We start from the raw sequence: 14,209 nt of genomic DNA on the forward strand, positions 1-14,209 counted from the left end.
TCTAAAACAATGTTCATTCCGCTTATATGGTAAATTGCTCCTTCGTGTTGGACTGGATCGTGAACGCACCACCTGCGGGCATTAACACTTTTTATTGACAGTAACCTAACATACACACTTACAGCTTAAATACATGCAAACAAACATACGCGCACACTGCATTCTGTTCATAAGACCAGTTAGTCATAAGAACTAAATTTGTCAAGCCTTTACTTAATTTGTAATTTGTTTGTTTTCTAACCTGCACTCCTGGCCAGAAGGTGGAGCTACTGCGCCGTTCAGCTACTTGCCGACCAATGTTGAATGAAAAGAGGAGGAGGAGGAGGAAGAAGAAGAAGAACAGGCGCAGACGAGGACAACAACTTTTGGAAAAGATGGAAGACACTCAACCTCGACAAGTAATGAAATATGCTTGCAGTTATAGATTTGTACCTCAAGAACAGCATGCTTCACTCCGAGTTAGCCTCAGTCAGTGGCTAGATACATGTTACTCCAATAAAGATGCATTTGTACCAAGTCGTGGTCGCTTATTGTACTGCTAGCTGCTCAACGTGTTACCTAACTACTGTAAATGTGGATTGTTCGTGTCTTTCTGAAGCTTTACTGCGTTTAATTTGCGCAGACCTCTGCATCCTAAATAACATGCGTGGAGTATGGGGTTCTGTGTTTTGCCGTCCAGGCATTTCGCATTTCATTCAAAGCACTTGTGGGTCACCAGGTTTTGCTAATTGCAAATGTAGACACATAATTTTGAATTGAAGTTTTTCCGCTTTTCGTTTTCTTTTTTTAAGCTTCATGTAACCATCCAGAGAGGAATGACCTTCCCTATTCTGGAGAAATGCATGACCTGCTGCTTCCCAGGCCTGTATCATTGTCCCTTTTGCACACCGGCCTTCTTCAAGCCTGCGAAGCGCTCCAAAGTCATGCTGCATTTAGAGTATCACCTGAAAAGAGCCTGTCATGTTGGAGGTAATCTACTTTTTTTTTTCTTTTCAAGGGAGTAAATGAACCGATTTTACAGTACTTTATAAAACAAAATGTCATGGGACTGGAAGTTTCCTTACAAAACCCTCCTTTGGCTGGTCTGTTTTTCAGAGTACACAATCCATAAATGTGGACTGGACTGCGCCAAACGACCACATTACCATTGTCTGTACTGCATAGCCATGCTGGGAAGCAAGCACGATTTCAACAAACACATCGAGTTCTGCCAAGAGATGCAAAACAACCAAGACGACCCACAGGATGGAGCTTCGTTAGTCAACAGAGCCAAAATACTGACTGATGGAGAGAAAGCTGTTCCCTCATTTTTCATGGTAAGAAAACTGATGGACATTTAACCTCGTCAGCAAACGCTCCGGCAACTTCTGATTAATCTGTTGGACTCCTAAGATGTTGCATTCAATGTTTGTCAGTATCACTTCATAAAAGAAACTGGGGGGAAAAAAAGAGTAATATGAAGGATGGTTGTAGGTAATTCCTGATTACAAAAGCGAATGCTGTTTAATAAAAAGGACTCATTAGGAAATTGTTACAGTCTTTTAATTTTGGTGTCAATGTCTCTGCAGGAGACCCATGATAGCGAGAGTGAAGACATGGCTCTGGATTCTCTGAGCAGAGCGGAGCAGGAAGGGCGCAGCAGCTTGTCGGGCACGGCGATCGGCGAAGATGCTGCGGAGAAAGAGGGAACGTTTGGTCAGCTGGCCGTGACCAAACGAGACAAAATGTTGCAAGTGAACTTGGAGAAACCTCAGGACTGTGACGAGTTCTACTTCATGAACCTGGTGAAAATGTTCAAAAAGTTGAGTCCCGCAAAGAAGACCGAGGTCAGGATGAAAATCGAGAGGGTTCTGTTTGAAGCAGAGTTCGTGTAGAAGTTTGACGTTGTTGACCTCGAGAATAAGACATGAGTTAGCTTCATCACTGCACATGATTGGAGTTATTGGATCTGTTATACTGGATATTTTTGCTCCTAACAGTGTTTTTTTATTGGCCCAGGCTACTCCCTCCTAAACATTTTGCTGTCAAAAAACCAGTTAGTCACTGGAGTATTTGCTGAGGCTCATTTTGGTAGCAAAACCTGCAAAATTTCCCCAGTCAAGGCAAAAACTCTTAACTACTTCCATGTGCAAACACTTTACGGCACTACATATGCTGCCAAAGTGAGATTTGCATTTCACAGCCTTTTCAAATTTTATATCACTTTAGGCCTATGAAAACATCAAGATTGTAATGCTTCGAATGGGAATAACTTCAAAATACACAAGGGCTTCGAAACCTGGCAGCATCAAGGGTGGAGGGAGATTTTCTTACACTAAGCACCTCTTTGCACTGCAAAGCGGTTAGAGATCATTCCTTTTTTTTCCAAGCGTAAAATGTCACATTGTGAGAGGTGAAAGCTGTGATAACAGGAGATATAAGTCCTGTACTGTTCACATTAAGAGATGGTCCTTAATTGAATATTTGTTCACCAGAGACTGAAGATTGACCCTCAGATGCTCAGCTACAGGACAAATCTATTACTGCTGTTCTTTTAACGGCTGCACCAGTTATTATCAAGCAGCTGTTTGTCCAATCTGAATGTTTCTCATTTAAAGTAACTTCCTATCATGACTCAACTCAGACCATGTTTAATGTTTTTATGTTGAACGGTAACCTTAGGTGTTTCTCTGTGTCACTGCTGCATGTCAAAGATTGTATTGACTTAAAAAAGGTTAAACGACGGATTTATTCATGATTCTAAAAATCTTTTCATACCATAAAGATGTGTGAATTTATTTTTTACGTTTCATTTAATGTTTGTTTTTTTGTTTTTTAGATTTGTATATATAGATTTGCTTTTTTTTTGGAATTGCCTTACAAAATTAGAAAAATCTGCAGAACATCAAGTCTAACTCTTTATACACATATAGAGGGGTGATTAACTTTCTGCACAGTGAAACGTGCATTAAACACATGCAGGACTGACTTAATTTCTGTTAAGATTAGTTCATTTTGAGGTTGGTTTTGAGGCAATGAATGTAAAAGAAGATGCAAGTGAAACTCCTAAAATAAATGGCTAAGTTTCACTTGGCTACCATGGTTTCAGAGTTGCTTTTTGGTGATGAGCCCCTTACTTAGGATGAGATCCTAAGGAAGCAGCCTCCACCACTCCATGGTGTTTTACTCTGGATGCCCTTCTTGACGCATCGCAATTCATTATCCCCAGGAAGGAATTGGATTCTTCAAATTGCCAGGCAATGACAGTCTGGTGACACATTTCAAAACACATGCACAGCACACACTGAAGAGATTTTGTTGTACATTTATTAACAATCTTAGTTCCAGGCCAACAAGGAGTTAAAAAAAAATAAAACAACAATATTTTTTTGTTGTCTTTGAATATTTTCAATATATTTCATGTTTGTTGTACAAATCAAACTAAAGCAGTGACAAACAGAAAATTATGTACATGACATAAAAACCATCAATTGTGAAACCAGTCCAGCTATCTAATGTTGGATATTCTCTCTTTCTGGGGCAAAAATACCAAAATAATACTCGCCCTGTGTTTCACAAGTCCTCACATATTTTTGTAAGTTTTGCATAAGTCAGAGATCGCCAAAATGGATACTGTTAAAAACCATGTTAAATCCTTTCAGGCTGTAAATTACCCAAATGAAAGACACATATATATATATATATATATACTTATATACATACACAGTCCGAAGCTATTAAAATTAGAACTAATCAAATAAGTGCTTTGTAATTCATCAAAGGCTGGAATAACAATTAATGTAGCCATGTAAACATAAAAAAGTCACTAATGAGAAAGTGCTATAAGTGTTAATGTCCAAACTACTCGGGAGACGTCGTCTCCGCAGACCGTCAAGATGAGATCCACGTTCCGAGGAAGAAACGGACGAGGAAAGATCAGCGGTTTAGTCATCGCAGCCCAGCAGCTCCATGCGTAGAGTGATGCGCTCGTGCCATTCCCAGGGAACGACTCGGACGTACTGAGCGTAGAACGGCGGCTCGAACACGTTCTTCTTGTGAGTGTTGTTGTCAATGTTTCCCTGGAAAATCTGCAGATAAGAGTTCAAACCGAACTTTTAAGCATGAAGCCAAAATAACTGCTCAGGTGTTGAGGTAAACACTTGAGGCAGCCTAAGTATTATGATCAACCTGAAACAGAAGTTTCATAAAAGTTAAATACTTATCAGACTGAGCAGCAACGTCTGTCTAAATTCACAACCAGAGAGGTGTTTTGGAAGACAAGATTGAAATTCAGAAGTCAGAAAAGAACACCTATAATATTTATCTAAATTTAACTATATTTACAGTCATAGCAATAATTAAAAAGCTCAAAGCAGCTGAAACAGTATGCTTTTTCCCTATTTCTTTACACATATTTGCCAGAGGTGCCAATATTAATTTACAGAACAAAAAGGAAAAACATTTCAAGTATTTTTGCATGTCTGACCTGATCACTGCCAGTGTTTCCGTCTTTAACGATACTCCAAGACTCTCCGTCATTGCTGTAAGCAACTTTAAACTCTGAAACAAACTGCACCACCCCAAAGTCCTTCGCACCCTGAGTGATGATGCCTGTGAGCTGTTTTGTGTTACCGAGATCCACCTAAGGAGCGAGCAGAAGAAAAAGGAAAACACAGTAAGATTTTTCCGATTAAACTGGATTCAAAGACACCGATCATCAATCCAACATCGATCGCTGGATTTTTTTTATTTTACCTGGATCCACTCGGAGCGATTGTTTTGAGCGGGAGACCAGGCGTTCGTCTTCCCCGCCTTGTCCAGCCGGGCGAACTGAGGGTGCCACGTGAAGGTATCGATCCCCCACGTGCGGTAAGTGCTAGAGGCTGAAAGCTGATCATCTGAGATGAGTCGAGATTTCATTCCCAGGGGCTCGGAGCAACCTGCCGTGTTTGAATAAACTGTGAATCCGAAGCAAAACGAAAAGAAAGAAAAAGAAAGGGGGGTTGGGAAAACAAAGTGAAAGAGCAGAAAAGAGAGGGAAGAGAAAGTGAATACACCCAGAAGAAAAGAAGAATCAACTTTATCCAGCTTTTAAAGGACCCGCTGCAGATGATTTCAACCAATCTGACACCATGCCGTTATTTTAAAAAAAGCAGCAATCAAAAGAGGTAAAGAGAGAGTAGCAAAACGCAGGTAATGAAAAGAACAAAATTACTAAAACCCGTTTACATTAACTCTGTTTTCCCGGAAAGCAGTTTTACACCATCTTCAAAGGGCCACATTTTACAAAGCAGACCAAATTATTGAAATATGTAGCCGTTTCCTGCTTGTTTACCATTTAACTCACAGCCCACCAGCTCCATGCGCAGGGTGCAGGCCTTGCGACAGATGACGGGGACGATGCGTATGTACTGTGCCACGATAGGAGGGTCAAAAAGGTTGGTCTTAGTGCTGTCGTTGTCAACATTCCCCACAAAAACCTGCAGCCCACAAACACAAGGAGGAATAGAAAGAATTGAGTTCACTGAAGGAAATGAGAAATGAAAGGTAGTTTTGTTAAACAAAGTCACCACCTGACCTTGTCTCTTCGCATGCCGTCTCCTTTGTAAGTGACGTAGCTGATTCCATCCAGGCTGCTGGCCACTTTGTAGGCCTTGATGTACTCTGCCGCGCCCAGGCGGCTGGCTCCCTGGGTGATGATGCCCGTCAGACGCATCTTCTTCTGCATGTTAATCTGAAGACAAAACAGTGATTACACTGAAGGCTCATTGTCTCATGCCTAAAGGCCTTCACCTTCACTTGTCTCAACCTCAATCCAGGGGTTCCTGTCATGGCTGGCTGACGTCCAGGCATTAACAATGCCTTGGTTGTTGAGTCGGGCCAACTCGGGGCCCCAGCGCTGCAAACCCAGAACACCATAGTGCACAGAGGACGCAGAGATCTGGGACTCCGCAATGGCACCTCCTTCCATACCCAGCAGGGTAATACAACCTAGGATGAAAACATCAACTTAGCTTCACAAATTATATTTCTCTTCCTCAGAGCTTATGCTTGATTAATAAAATTTTGTTTTATGCAGAAAGTGTAACTGGTGAGCATACGTAGCTGGCACTGCTTCCCGACATACGGTGACGGGCATTGGCAGGTGTAGTCCCCGTCGAGATCCCGACAGGTTCCTCCATTTCTACAGGGATCTTTGGCACAGTCATTCACATCTGGGGGAAAAAAAACACAGCAAGAAAATATTCAACACAGAAAAACTGATAATTGTCAGAGATCTGATGCAGTGAGTTGTTAGGACACATCATCATCATCATCATCCCCCATAATTACAACTGGAATAAGTGATGTCGGGAGTCATTTCCAAATCTAACATGAAAGTAAATTGGTAAATGAGATGTTTAGGGGTTTTGAACCATCACACAGGAGTTCAGCCCCAGCTGAAACACAGCATGTCTGCAGTTACATCCTGTGCAGTGCACCCTAATCTCCACAAGATGGCACTCTTACACGGCAAATAAGGCAACCAGAGGAGCAATGACGCCATGAAACTCTCTGTAGACACTTCATTATGGTGGCGCTGGAGGCTGTTGTTTACATCTTCTTCTTACCCGGTGGTGGGTAAACAAACAGGTGTTCTGGTCACATGTTTCAGGAAAGCAGCTCAGAGGTCAGAACAACCCAAACAACCCTTGCTACAGACAGATGGGTCAGTGGCACATGAGTGACTTCAGCCAAGACAGAAAGATTACGCTGACCTGGAAGCCTGAATGTCTGGACTGAGAACCTAGTCCAACCGAACCAGGTCGTTGTACCTCTTGTTGTTCACAAATGGATCTGCTCCAAACTAAAACGACCCGCTGAATCACAGTCTACTGAATCTGTTAAATGATGCATGCAGGCATGTTTTATGAAGGTAAAGTTACTGTCTGCTTATGCTTCATGTCTTGAACTCTACTTCTATTGGTTGTTTATGCCGACCAAGGTTGGCAAGTAATTCTCACAAAAAGATACGTGAGTAACTGTGGTTGTTGGATCATTGGCTGAACTTGAGTCTTCCAACAGCACAAAACGCTAACTATTATTTTTGTTTTGATCATTTCCTAGTAACAGTAGTCATGGCAATGGAACAATAAACAATGCGTGAAGTACAAAGAGCTGGAACTGTTTATTTTCTTACTGTAAAAATGTATCCTAAGGCAAAAAAATCCCTCAACAATCACAACAAAAAAACTGTGTAGTAAGAAATTAAAAAGGTTTATTCAACTGTTATTAATTCAAGCTGGAGAAATCCAGTCTGTTCTCTACAACATTGTCCAGCCTTTACTTTAAAGTTGATTGGTTATTAATAAACCCTACATTCTGTATGAGTCTTAATTTCTAGATGAATCAACACTGGAACTCACAAGATTGGGCTAATGTGGCCAATTAAACAGTGCGAAGACAGATGTTATCTTTAAAATAAAATTCCTTTGCTGAAAAAGTGAAAAGTATGTGGCAGTAACACTGCAAATTTGACATTTCTTTTTATCGCCATGGGGCAGTTCATTTGATCCAACGGGTTGGATGGTAACCAGGATGTAAAACTGCAAAGTCCTGGTCTACGTGTTTTGTAGCTCAGTGTGGTATTCTGGGAGAGCCCTGCAGAGGATAGTGAGGGGAGCTGAGGTCATCAGAGTGTCCCTGCCCTCTGTCTAGATCTATTTCAAGGAAACCTCGTCAGACACTCCTCACAACCCATCTACAAACTTTCTGAACCACTGCCAGGCAAATGTTACAGCAACACCAGAAAATAACAACTGTTTCTTCTATGCTCTTACTTATGCAATAGAATAAAAGTCCAATGACATATTTTATTCATGTTGCTGGCAAAGGTCTACCAATATGAAAACTTAATATTAACTGTAACTGCCCCCATTTACTGAGGATGGAGGATTTCAGAGGATTTCAAACTAAAGCAGACAACATGTTGATGTAATGCCAGGTGACTCTGTTTTGGTCTTATTCCTGTAAATGCTAAGAGGATTGGTCACAATTTAGAAACAAATACGTGAGTAGCTGCGACATCACTGGCTCAGGGCAGCTTACATGTATTACAAATGATCTGGGTGAGAAACAGACACCAAAATAGGTTAGCGTATGGTGCCTATTTATATCCCTTAAACCTATTCACATTTCATTACAACAACACACCCTGGCAAGACCTTTAGGGTGTATTTCCAACAGGTTTGCACATCTAGTGTCTGACATTTCTGCCTGCTGCTCTTTCCAAAATAGCTCCAGATGAATTAGACTGAATGGGAGGCTATTCCAATAAACCGTACTGTTGCAGCTCTGACTGTATGTTCATGGTTGTTATTCTGCTCAAAACTGAATCTCCCTCAACTCATTTGCAGCCTCTAACAAATGTACTTCTATTACTGTTCTGTATTTAGCTACATCCTTCTTCCCTGACCCTGCAGAAAAACCAATAAACACACCATGCCGAAGCCTTTACCATGTTATATCATGTGTTTAGATTGTTCTTTTACTTTAAAACTTTGAGTGCTGTTTTGAATGATAGCTAGGGGAAAAGGGTTATTATTTTTATTTTCTTTTAGGAGTTCAACAGTCTTGCCCCACTCTGCCATAAAGCCCAGATTCATGGAAAACATGACTAACAGTTTTTCCTCTGCAGACTCTCCCAACTGAGCTGTGGATCCCTGCAGCTGCTTTCATCGTTATTATTTAACCTTTTTCTGGGTATTAGAATAAAGCGGATTACACTAAAAATGACCAAAAATGCTTAAGTTTCAAGTCCACGCTATGATTTGATCTATTCAGGTTAGATGGGACAGGTTTGACCAGTTCAAACAACGTTGCTTTGCAATCTCTTCGGTCAGACTAGCAGCAATTGTTGGTCAGATAGTGGGCTTTGTGGGAGGCTCATTCACTAAAGTATCTAATCAGTAAAGCAACAGAACCTCTGGAAAAAATAAAGTATAAATAGTTCTACAGTTTTGAGTATTTTCTTGAGTTTTTCCTTCCTGTGTGTTTTCAAAGTATCCCTTTTTTTTTTTTGCAAAAATAAAACACCTGTTTCTACTGTAATTGCATGCCAAGATGGTAATTGAAATTCTTCATGTGTTTGGGTCAAGCTTCAGCACAAATAGATGAAGTGTTGACCCTGAGAGGAGGACATCTGAATGCTAAGAGACTTAGAGTGGGCTTTCACTGATTACCCAAACAAAAACACCACAGATTCCACTGAATGTGCCCTTTCATGCATCTCCTGAGCAGGCACATCTCTTTCACTGCTGACGTTGTGCTAGCACTCCGTGAAGATCTCATTGAACACCAATGTGCAGCCTTCGTTTCATACTGCACAATTTTTTTTTTTTAAACCAAAAGTTAATATTCATTTCACTTGCATAAGAAGTTTTTCTTTTTTTTTATTACAAATGTTGTTCAGTGTATTCCTAAAAAAAAAGAAAGAGGCTCCATGCCAGTACCAGGTAGTTAAAAAAGAAACCCTTCAATTACTGGTATCTTAAATGAAAGCAAAAACCAACTCAGGAGTTGTAATGCCGATCTAAAGTAGCGAGCAAAGGAAAGGCAGCTGCAACTTACTAATCTGGCAGTGCGCTCCTTCAAAGCCGGGCTGGCACCTGCAGATGTATTCGTTGAAAACATCCCCTCGTCTGGTCGGAGCGATGACCTCGCAGGAGCCGTCGTTCCTACATGGGTTAGGACTACACGGTCCTGGAGGAAGTAGAACGGGCAAAATCTCTCAAGTCTTTTGCCACACATATCTTCACGAGCAGAACTTGCCTTCTCTACTCTACCTGTCTCCGTCAGGTTACAGGTGTCCCCACCAAAGCCGTCGGCACAGATGCAGATGAAAGGATCCTCTCCTACTCCCGTCACGCACGTCGCTCCATTGTGGCAGGCGTTCACCTCGCAGTAGTCGCCTGAACACGAGAAGGGGAACGGACAATCTGAGGATTAGTGCTGACAGAGAAAACATTTAGCAAACGATGATAAAGTAAAAAATGACAACATGTGCTGCTGCGAGTTTCTAGTTTTGGTGCATTTATTAAAGAGAAACAAATGTGACGTTTTACGACTTAATACTATAAATCTACTGCTTGCATGATGTTCTTGCTTTGAAGTTGCTATCTTCTAAGTTTGCTGTAACTTGTCCGCATAACCACAACAACAACAACAACAAAAAGCCTCAGGACCAGAACTTTGAATGTTAAGAAATTGTGTCTGACTCACTTAATAATACAGAAACATCTCAAATAAGCCACAAGTGTTTCTATTCTTAGAAATACTTTTTAAGCACCTCACCTGATCTCAAATTGGCCAAAAGGGGACAATTTGGCCATCGTCACATCCATGACGATGGACTGAGTAAAAGTTTTGACGTGCCAATTCTGATCGCAGCCCATTGTGGTTAATTTATGTGAAACGCATAATGAAAGAAGACAATAAAAAAAGCACTGATAACATAATTTTCTGTCATGGGGAGTGTTTAATTAAATACTATTAGCAGAGGCAACACAATGTCATGTGCAACAGAACAGTCACTGCAAAACAGGGTTATGTTGTTTTTTAAAACTAAAAGCAAAAATGATTACAGAGTTGAAATCTTTAGCTGATTTCTGTCATCAGGCAATTTCTCGATTCATCTCTACATTTTTTTAACCTGTAAGTGTTTTGATTCTGACATCCTTTCACTGAAGTTCAGACTAAGTAATATACAAACAGTCAGAAACGTCTTTAGCCACAAAGTTTGTGCACACACAGACACATACACACGCGCCTACACACAAGGAATTTGACTTGCAGTGATTGGTCACTTCATTTATATTTCCTTGAAATTACAAAACTGATACAGAAAGAAGGTTGTCCTGATCTGTGGCCTGATGTGCTTTTTTTTTTTTTTTGGCAAAAAAAAAAAAACAGTGGATGTGATTTTTCTGCTATTATGGAAAAATTGCATGTGCGCACTAAAAAGGCAAGAAAAACATTTCAAAGCTCGACACTTTGAGTCTACAAGACACCACAAAGACCCAGTAGCTTCAACTGATTAAAAGAAATACCCACAAAATATGTAGACAGGTAAGGATAAATAATCATAACTTTTAAATATTTGAAAATACTTTAGTTCGCCGCTGTGAACCAGTCAGAGACAACCGACTATGTTTATCCTCAGGATTAGGATCTAGTGGGATTAGTTGGGTTGGAAGAAGCATGCCGTTCTTCCAGGACTCTGAGCAGTTACACAACATTTCAGTGCAGCGGCTCAGGAGAAGCTGAGGATACACCTGTACAACATGCGGCTGACAAGCAAGTGTGCATTTGAGAACATGACGGCGAAAGAGGTCAATTCTTCGAGTAAGCCAAAGCACGCGGTGGCCGCAAAGCTGACTAGCACATTGTAATTCCTTCAGGTCAGCGGCACATCCGCAGGCTGGCCAGGAGTTAGGTGAGTGGACAGCTGGCGCCTGCTTGTTGCAGACAGGAGCACATATGGTGTTATTTCCTGCACCATCTGCACAACCTCCGACACCAGAAAGCAGTCACAGAAACGTAAACACTACAAAATAAAATAGAAAAACAGGAAACATATTTTGGTTTGCGCATATCTTTGCCAGTGGAAAGTGTCTTGGGTCACTCTTTATTTGTTTCTATTTAGCATACAAACGGTTAGATGTTCTTTCTAATGCTACTTCTGCAGTGCTCTTCAAGGTTTTTCTTGAACTTCTTTGGCTGCTGAATACAACAAATACCAGTGTTGAACCTACACAACACCTTATCAATGGGCCAATTTAAATTAGACCTTCAAAATGCTTTGTTATTATCACATAAGGGAAATGTGTCCTAACACCAAAAACACCAAAACAACACAGTTTGACAAAATAAAGCTGATTAGCGGAAACCTTTAACGTGTTGGTGCCATTTTTATGCTGTCGACATGACTTTGAGACCTCTCTTACTGTCAGATAGTTTTGTGTTTGGTCTACTCCATTTGTTCTCTTTCATGATTCATTGAAACCATACTGATCAATATGTCATTATGTTCAGATGTAGGGACTGGGCAAAAAAAATAAATAAAAGAGTTTAAAGAAAAACCTCTCAATGAAGAAATACTTATTGTGGGCTTTTCTTGAAAGATCACAAGTTTAGTAGCAGAATGTGCAGACATAGGGGGATGACTCAATGTTTGCACAGCATTGTGTAGCCTGCAGTGTAATGCGACTGGCGCATAATACAAACCACGCATAATCCAGTGCGAGCCTTTATTTAACTAACCGGTTTCTTACAGAAAAAAAGAAAAGAAAAAACCTCTGCACAAAATAGACCATAGTAATAACAGTGGCGCTTGTAATAACAGAGTTAAGTCACATTTAATGATCCTTCTTTCATGACAATAATAACCTGGTAGCTAAAGGAAGGATTTAACTTGTGTATCAATTATAATCTAGTCACATTCAGCAAAACAACTGAAAAAACGATTGTTTCTCATTCATTAATTCCATATACTAGTACCTTGGCTTATAGGCTACAAAACAGGAAGCAAACAGACTCATGAGCCGATTTTTAATTATCATCATTTTTACTCTACTGTATTAAAAAAATTACATCTCAACGGGAAGAGGAGAACATGTTACCATGGGGGGAAAAGAGCTCTGACAGAGTCTACATTTAGTTGCAGAAAGGTTCCTATGAGCCAACACCCAAAAGTTATAAAATCTTACGAGAAGTTTTGAAGACAGTAAATCTGATGTGAGACGTGCCGTTTCAGATTTATAGAGAAGACTTACCTCTGGCTGAACAAAGCAGCAGAAGGAAGGATCCTAAAGCCGCTGTGGTTATATTACCTGTAGCTTTCATAATTGTTTTTCCCCCCCTTACTACGTTTGTTCCGAGTTTTGTTGGGACACAGCTGCGCGTCACCCTGAATTCAACAAGCGCTGCTTTAAAGTGCTGTCGGAAATATCAGCATTCGGACGGACTAGCCACTCCAGAGAGAGAGAGCTGGGATCTTTTTGCTGATTGGCTAATTCCCGATAGAGTTGACGTCATTGCGACGGGGCACTGGGAGCTTGGAAGATGATGTTTTGCTCATTATTTCCAACGTTATTTCTGTTTAAGAAATTCTTTAAAAAAAAAAAAAAAAAAGGGAATCCTAAAGAATGACAGAATCATTTCTCTGCAACATGTGATTATAAATTGCAATCACTGACATCAGACTGACCCCCTTCACAGGTACATATTAATAATGTTTTTTTTAATGAATGTGAGTTTAAAGATGAATGTGGCTTCGGTGCATTGTAACATTTATTTATGTATTTATTTATGAAAATGGTGGACCTTCCACTGTTTCTTTCAGGTTTCCATTCAGATCTATCAAAGCGTAACGGGCAGCATCTGGATTAAAACGGACACCTCTGTTCTCATCCTTTACCCTCAGCAGAGAGCAGTCCCCTCTGACGGTCACTTAGGGGAAACCTGATCTTACCTTCTCAGTTTGAGACTGGGTTGAAACTTGAATTTTGATAAAACTTTCACTGAAATGCCATGCTTAATCACTACTTAGCAACAGAACAGTACAGAGTTAAAAACTGAGCCAATTCTTTTATTGCATTACTGCTTAGAAATAAAATTTGCTGCAAGAAATGTTTAAACTACACATATTTAGAAAATGTATTGCTCTTTTGTGTTCTCTTGACATAATAGGGGTGCAATTATTACAAAAATGGTATAAGAAATGTATGAAAGAAGAAAAAAAATCTAATGAAAAAAAATGTGGTAGTTCTAAAATGATACATATTTAATTTCTTAATTAAAAAAACATATTTAAGCTTTCAAAGTAAACATAAAACAAATATACATCTGTTGGAGTCCTAAGGGTCATATGAGTGAGTTTTCTCTAGGGAGAGTAAGAGTAAGTTTTCTCGATTCACTCATAATCTGCTACAGGCTTTGATAAATATAATTTGCAACCAAAAATACACCCATGGTAATTTTAAGTTAATAAGGACTCTTTTCTATTTTTTTTTTTTACATTTATAAAAAGTGACTTGCCCAAAAAGAGATCTGAACTAAAATGGAGGTCTATAAAACTGGTTGTACTTTAAAAAATGCACAACTCTATATCTCCCTGGTTTAAAAGACTTTAAAAAATCCACATGCCAAGTTTAAATGGGCATGGAATTGTTTGTTTATGCCTATGGAAACA

At 40.0% G+C, this 14,209-nt stretch overlaps 2 protein-coding genes across 4 annotated transcripts; one reads left to right on the forward strand and one right to left on the reverse strand.

Moving 5' to 3' along the window:
* The first annotated feature begins 260 nt into the window (after window positions 1-260).
* Window positions 261-9,582, forward strand: LOC114143632 (uncharacterized). 2 transcript variants are annotated; one of them, XM_028015860.1, is made up of 5 exons: window positions 261-398; window positions 792-969; window positions 1,096-1,316; window positions 1,569-1,695; window positions 7,268-9,582. In XM_028015860.1, the coding sequence occupies exons 1-5, from the start codon at window positions 297-299 to the stop codon at window positions 7,309-7,311; spliced, it is 672 nt and encodes a 223-aa protein (XP_027871661.1). In that variant the 5' UTR covers window positions 261-296; the 3' UTR covers window positions 7,312-9,582. The 2 variants fall into 2 exon arrangements, with proteins under 2 accessions (XP_027871661.1, XP_027871660.1); XM_028015859.1 differs by lacking the exon at window positions 7,268-9,582 and having other exon boundaries at window positions 1,569-3,074.
* LOC114143629 (EGF-like repeat and discoidin I-like domain-containing protein 3) lies at window positions 3,290-12,970 on the reverse strand. Of its 2 annotated transcripts, none has more exons than XM_028015857.1 (10): window positions 12,792-12,970; window positions 9,804-9,929; window positions 9,589-9,720; window positions 6,081-6,194; window positions 5,789-5,970; window positions 5,558-5,713; window positions 5,315-5,459; window positions 4,735-4,919; window positions 4,466-4,621; window positions 3,290-4,067 (listed from the first exon to the last, which is right to left on the reverse strand). In XM_028015857.1, the coding sequence occupies exons 1-10, from the start codon at window positions 12,859-12,861 to the stop codon at window positions 3,924-3,926; spliced, it is 1,410 nt and encodes a 469-aa protein (XP_027871658.1). In that variant the 5' UTR covers window positions 12,862-12,970; the 3' UTR covers window positions 3,290-3,923. The 2 variants fall into 2 exon arrangements, with proteins under 2 accessions (XP_027871658.1, XP_027871657.1); XM_028015856.1 differs by having other exon boundaries at window positions 4,735-4,937.
* Window positions 12,971-14,209: the final 1,239 nt, after the last annotated feature.

Source organism: Xiphophorus couchianus, chromosome 4 (genome assembly GCF_001444195.1).
Source record: "Xiphophorus couchianus chromosome 4, X_couchianus-1.0, whole genome shotgun sequence".
Classification (NCBI taxonomy): Eukaryota; Metazoa; Chordata; class Actinopteri; order Cyprinodontiformes; family Poeciliidae; genus Xiphophorus; species Xiphophorus couchianus.

Coding starts and splice junctions, on each gene's coding strand:
- LOC114143632 (XM_028015859.1), top strand. CDS start 297: ATGTTGAATGAAAAGAGGAGGAGGAGGAGGAAGAAGAAGAAGAACAGG. Junction 970..1,095: donor AAGAGCCTGTCATGTTGGAG/GTAATCTACTTT, acceptor TCTGTTTTTCAG/AGTACACAATCCATAAATGT. Junction 1,317..1,568: donor CTGTTCCCTCATTTTTCATG/GTAAGAAAACTG, acceptor ATGTCTCTGCAG/GAGACCCATGATAGCGAGAG.
- LOC114143629 (XM_028015856.1), bottom strand. CDS start 12,861: ATGAAAGCTACAGGTAATATAACCACAGCGGCTTTAGGATCCTTCCTT. Junction 5,714..5,788: donor ACAGGAACCCCTGGATTGAG/GTTGAGACAAGT, acceptor TTTTGTCTTCAG/ATTAACATGCAGAAGAAGAT. Junction 5,460..5,557: donor ACGGCATGCGAAGAGACAAG/GTCAGGTGGTGA, acceptor TGTGGGCTGCAG/GTTTTTGTGGGGAATGTTGA.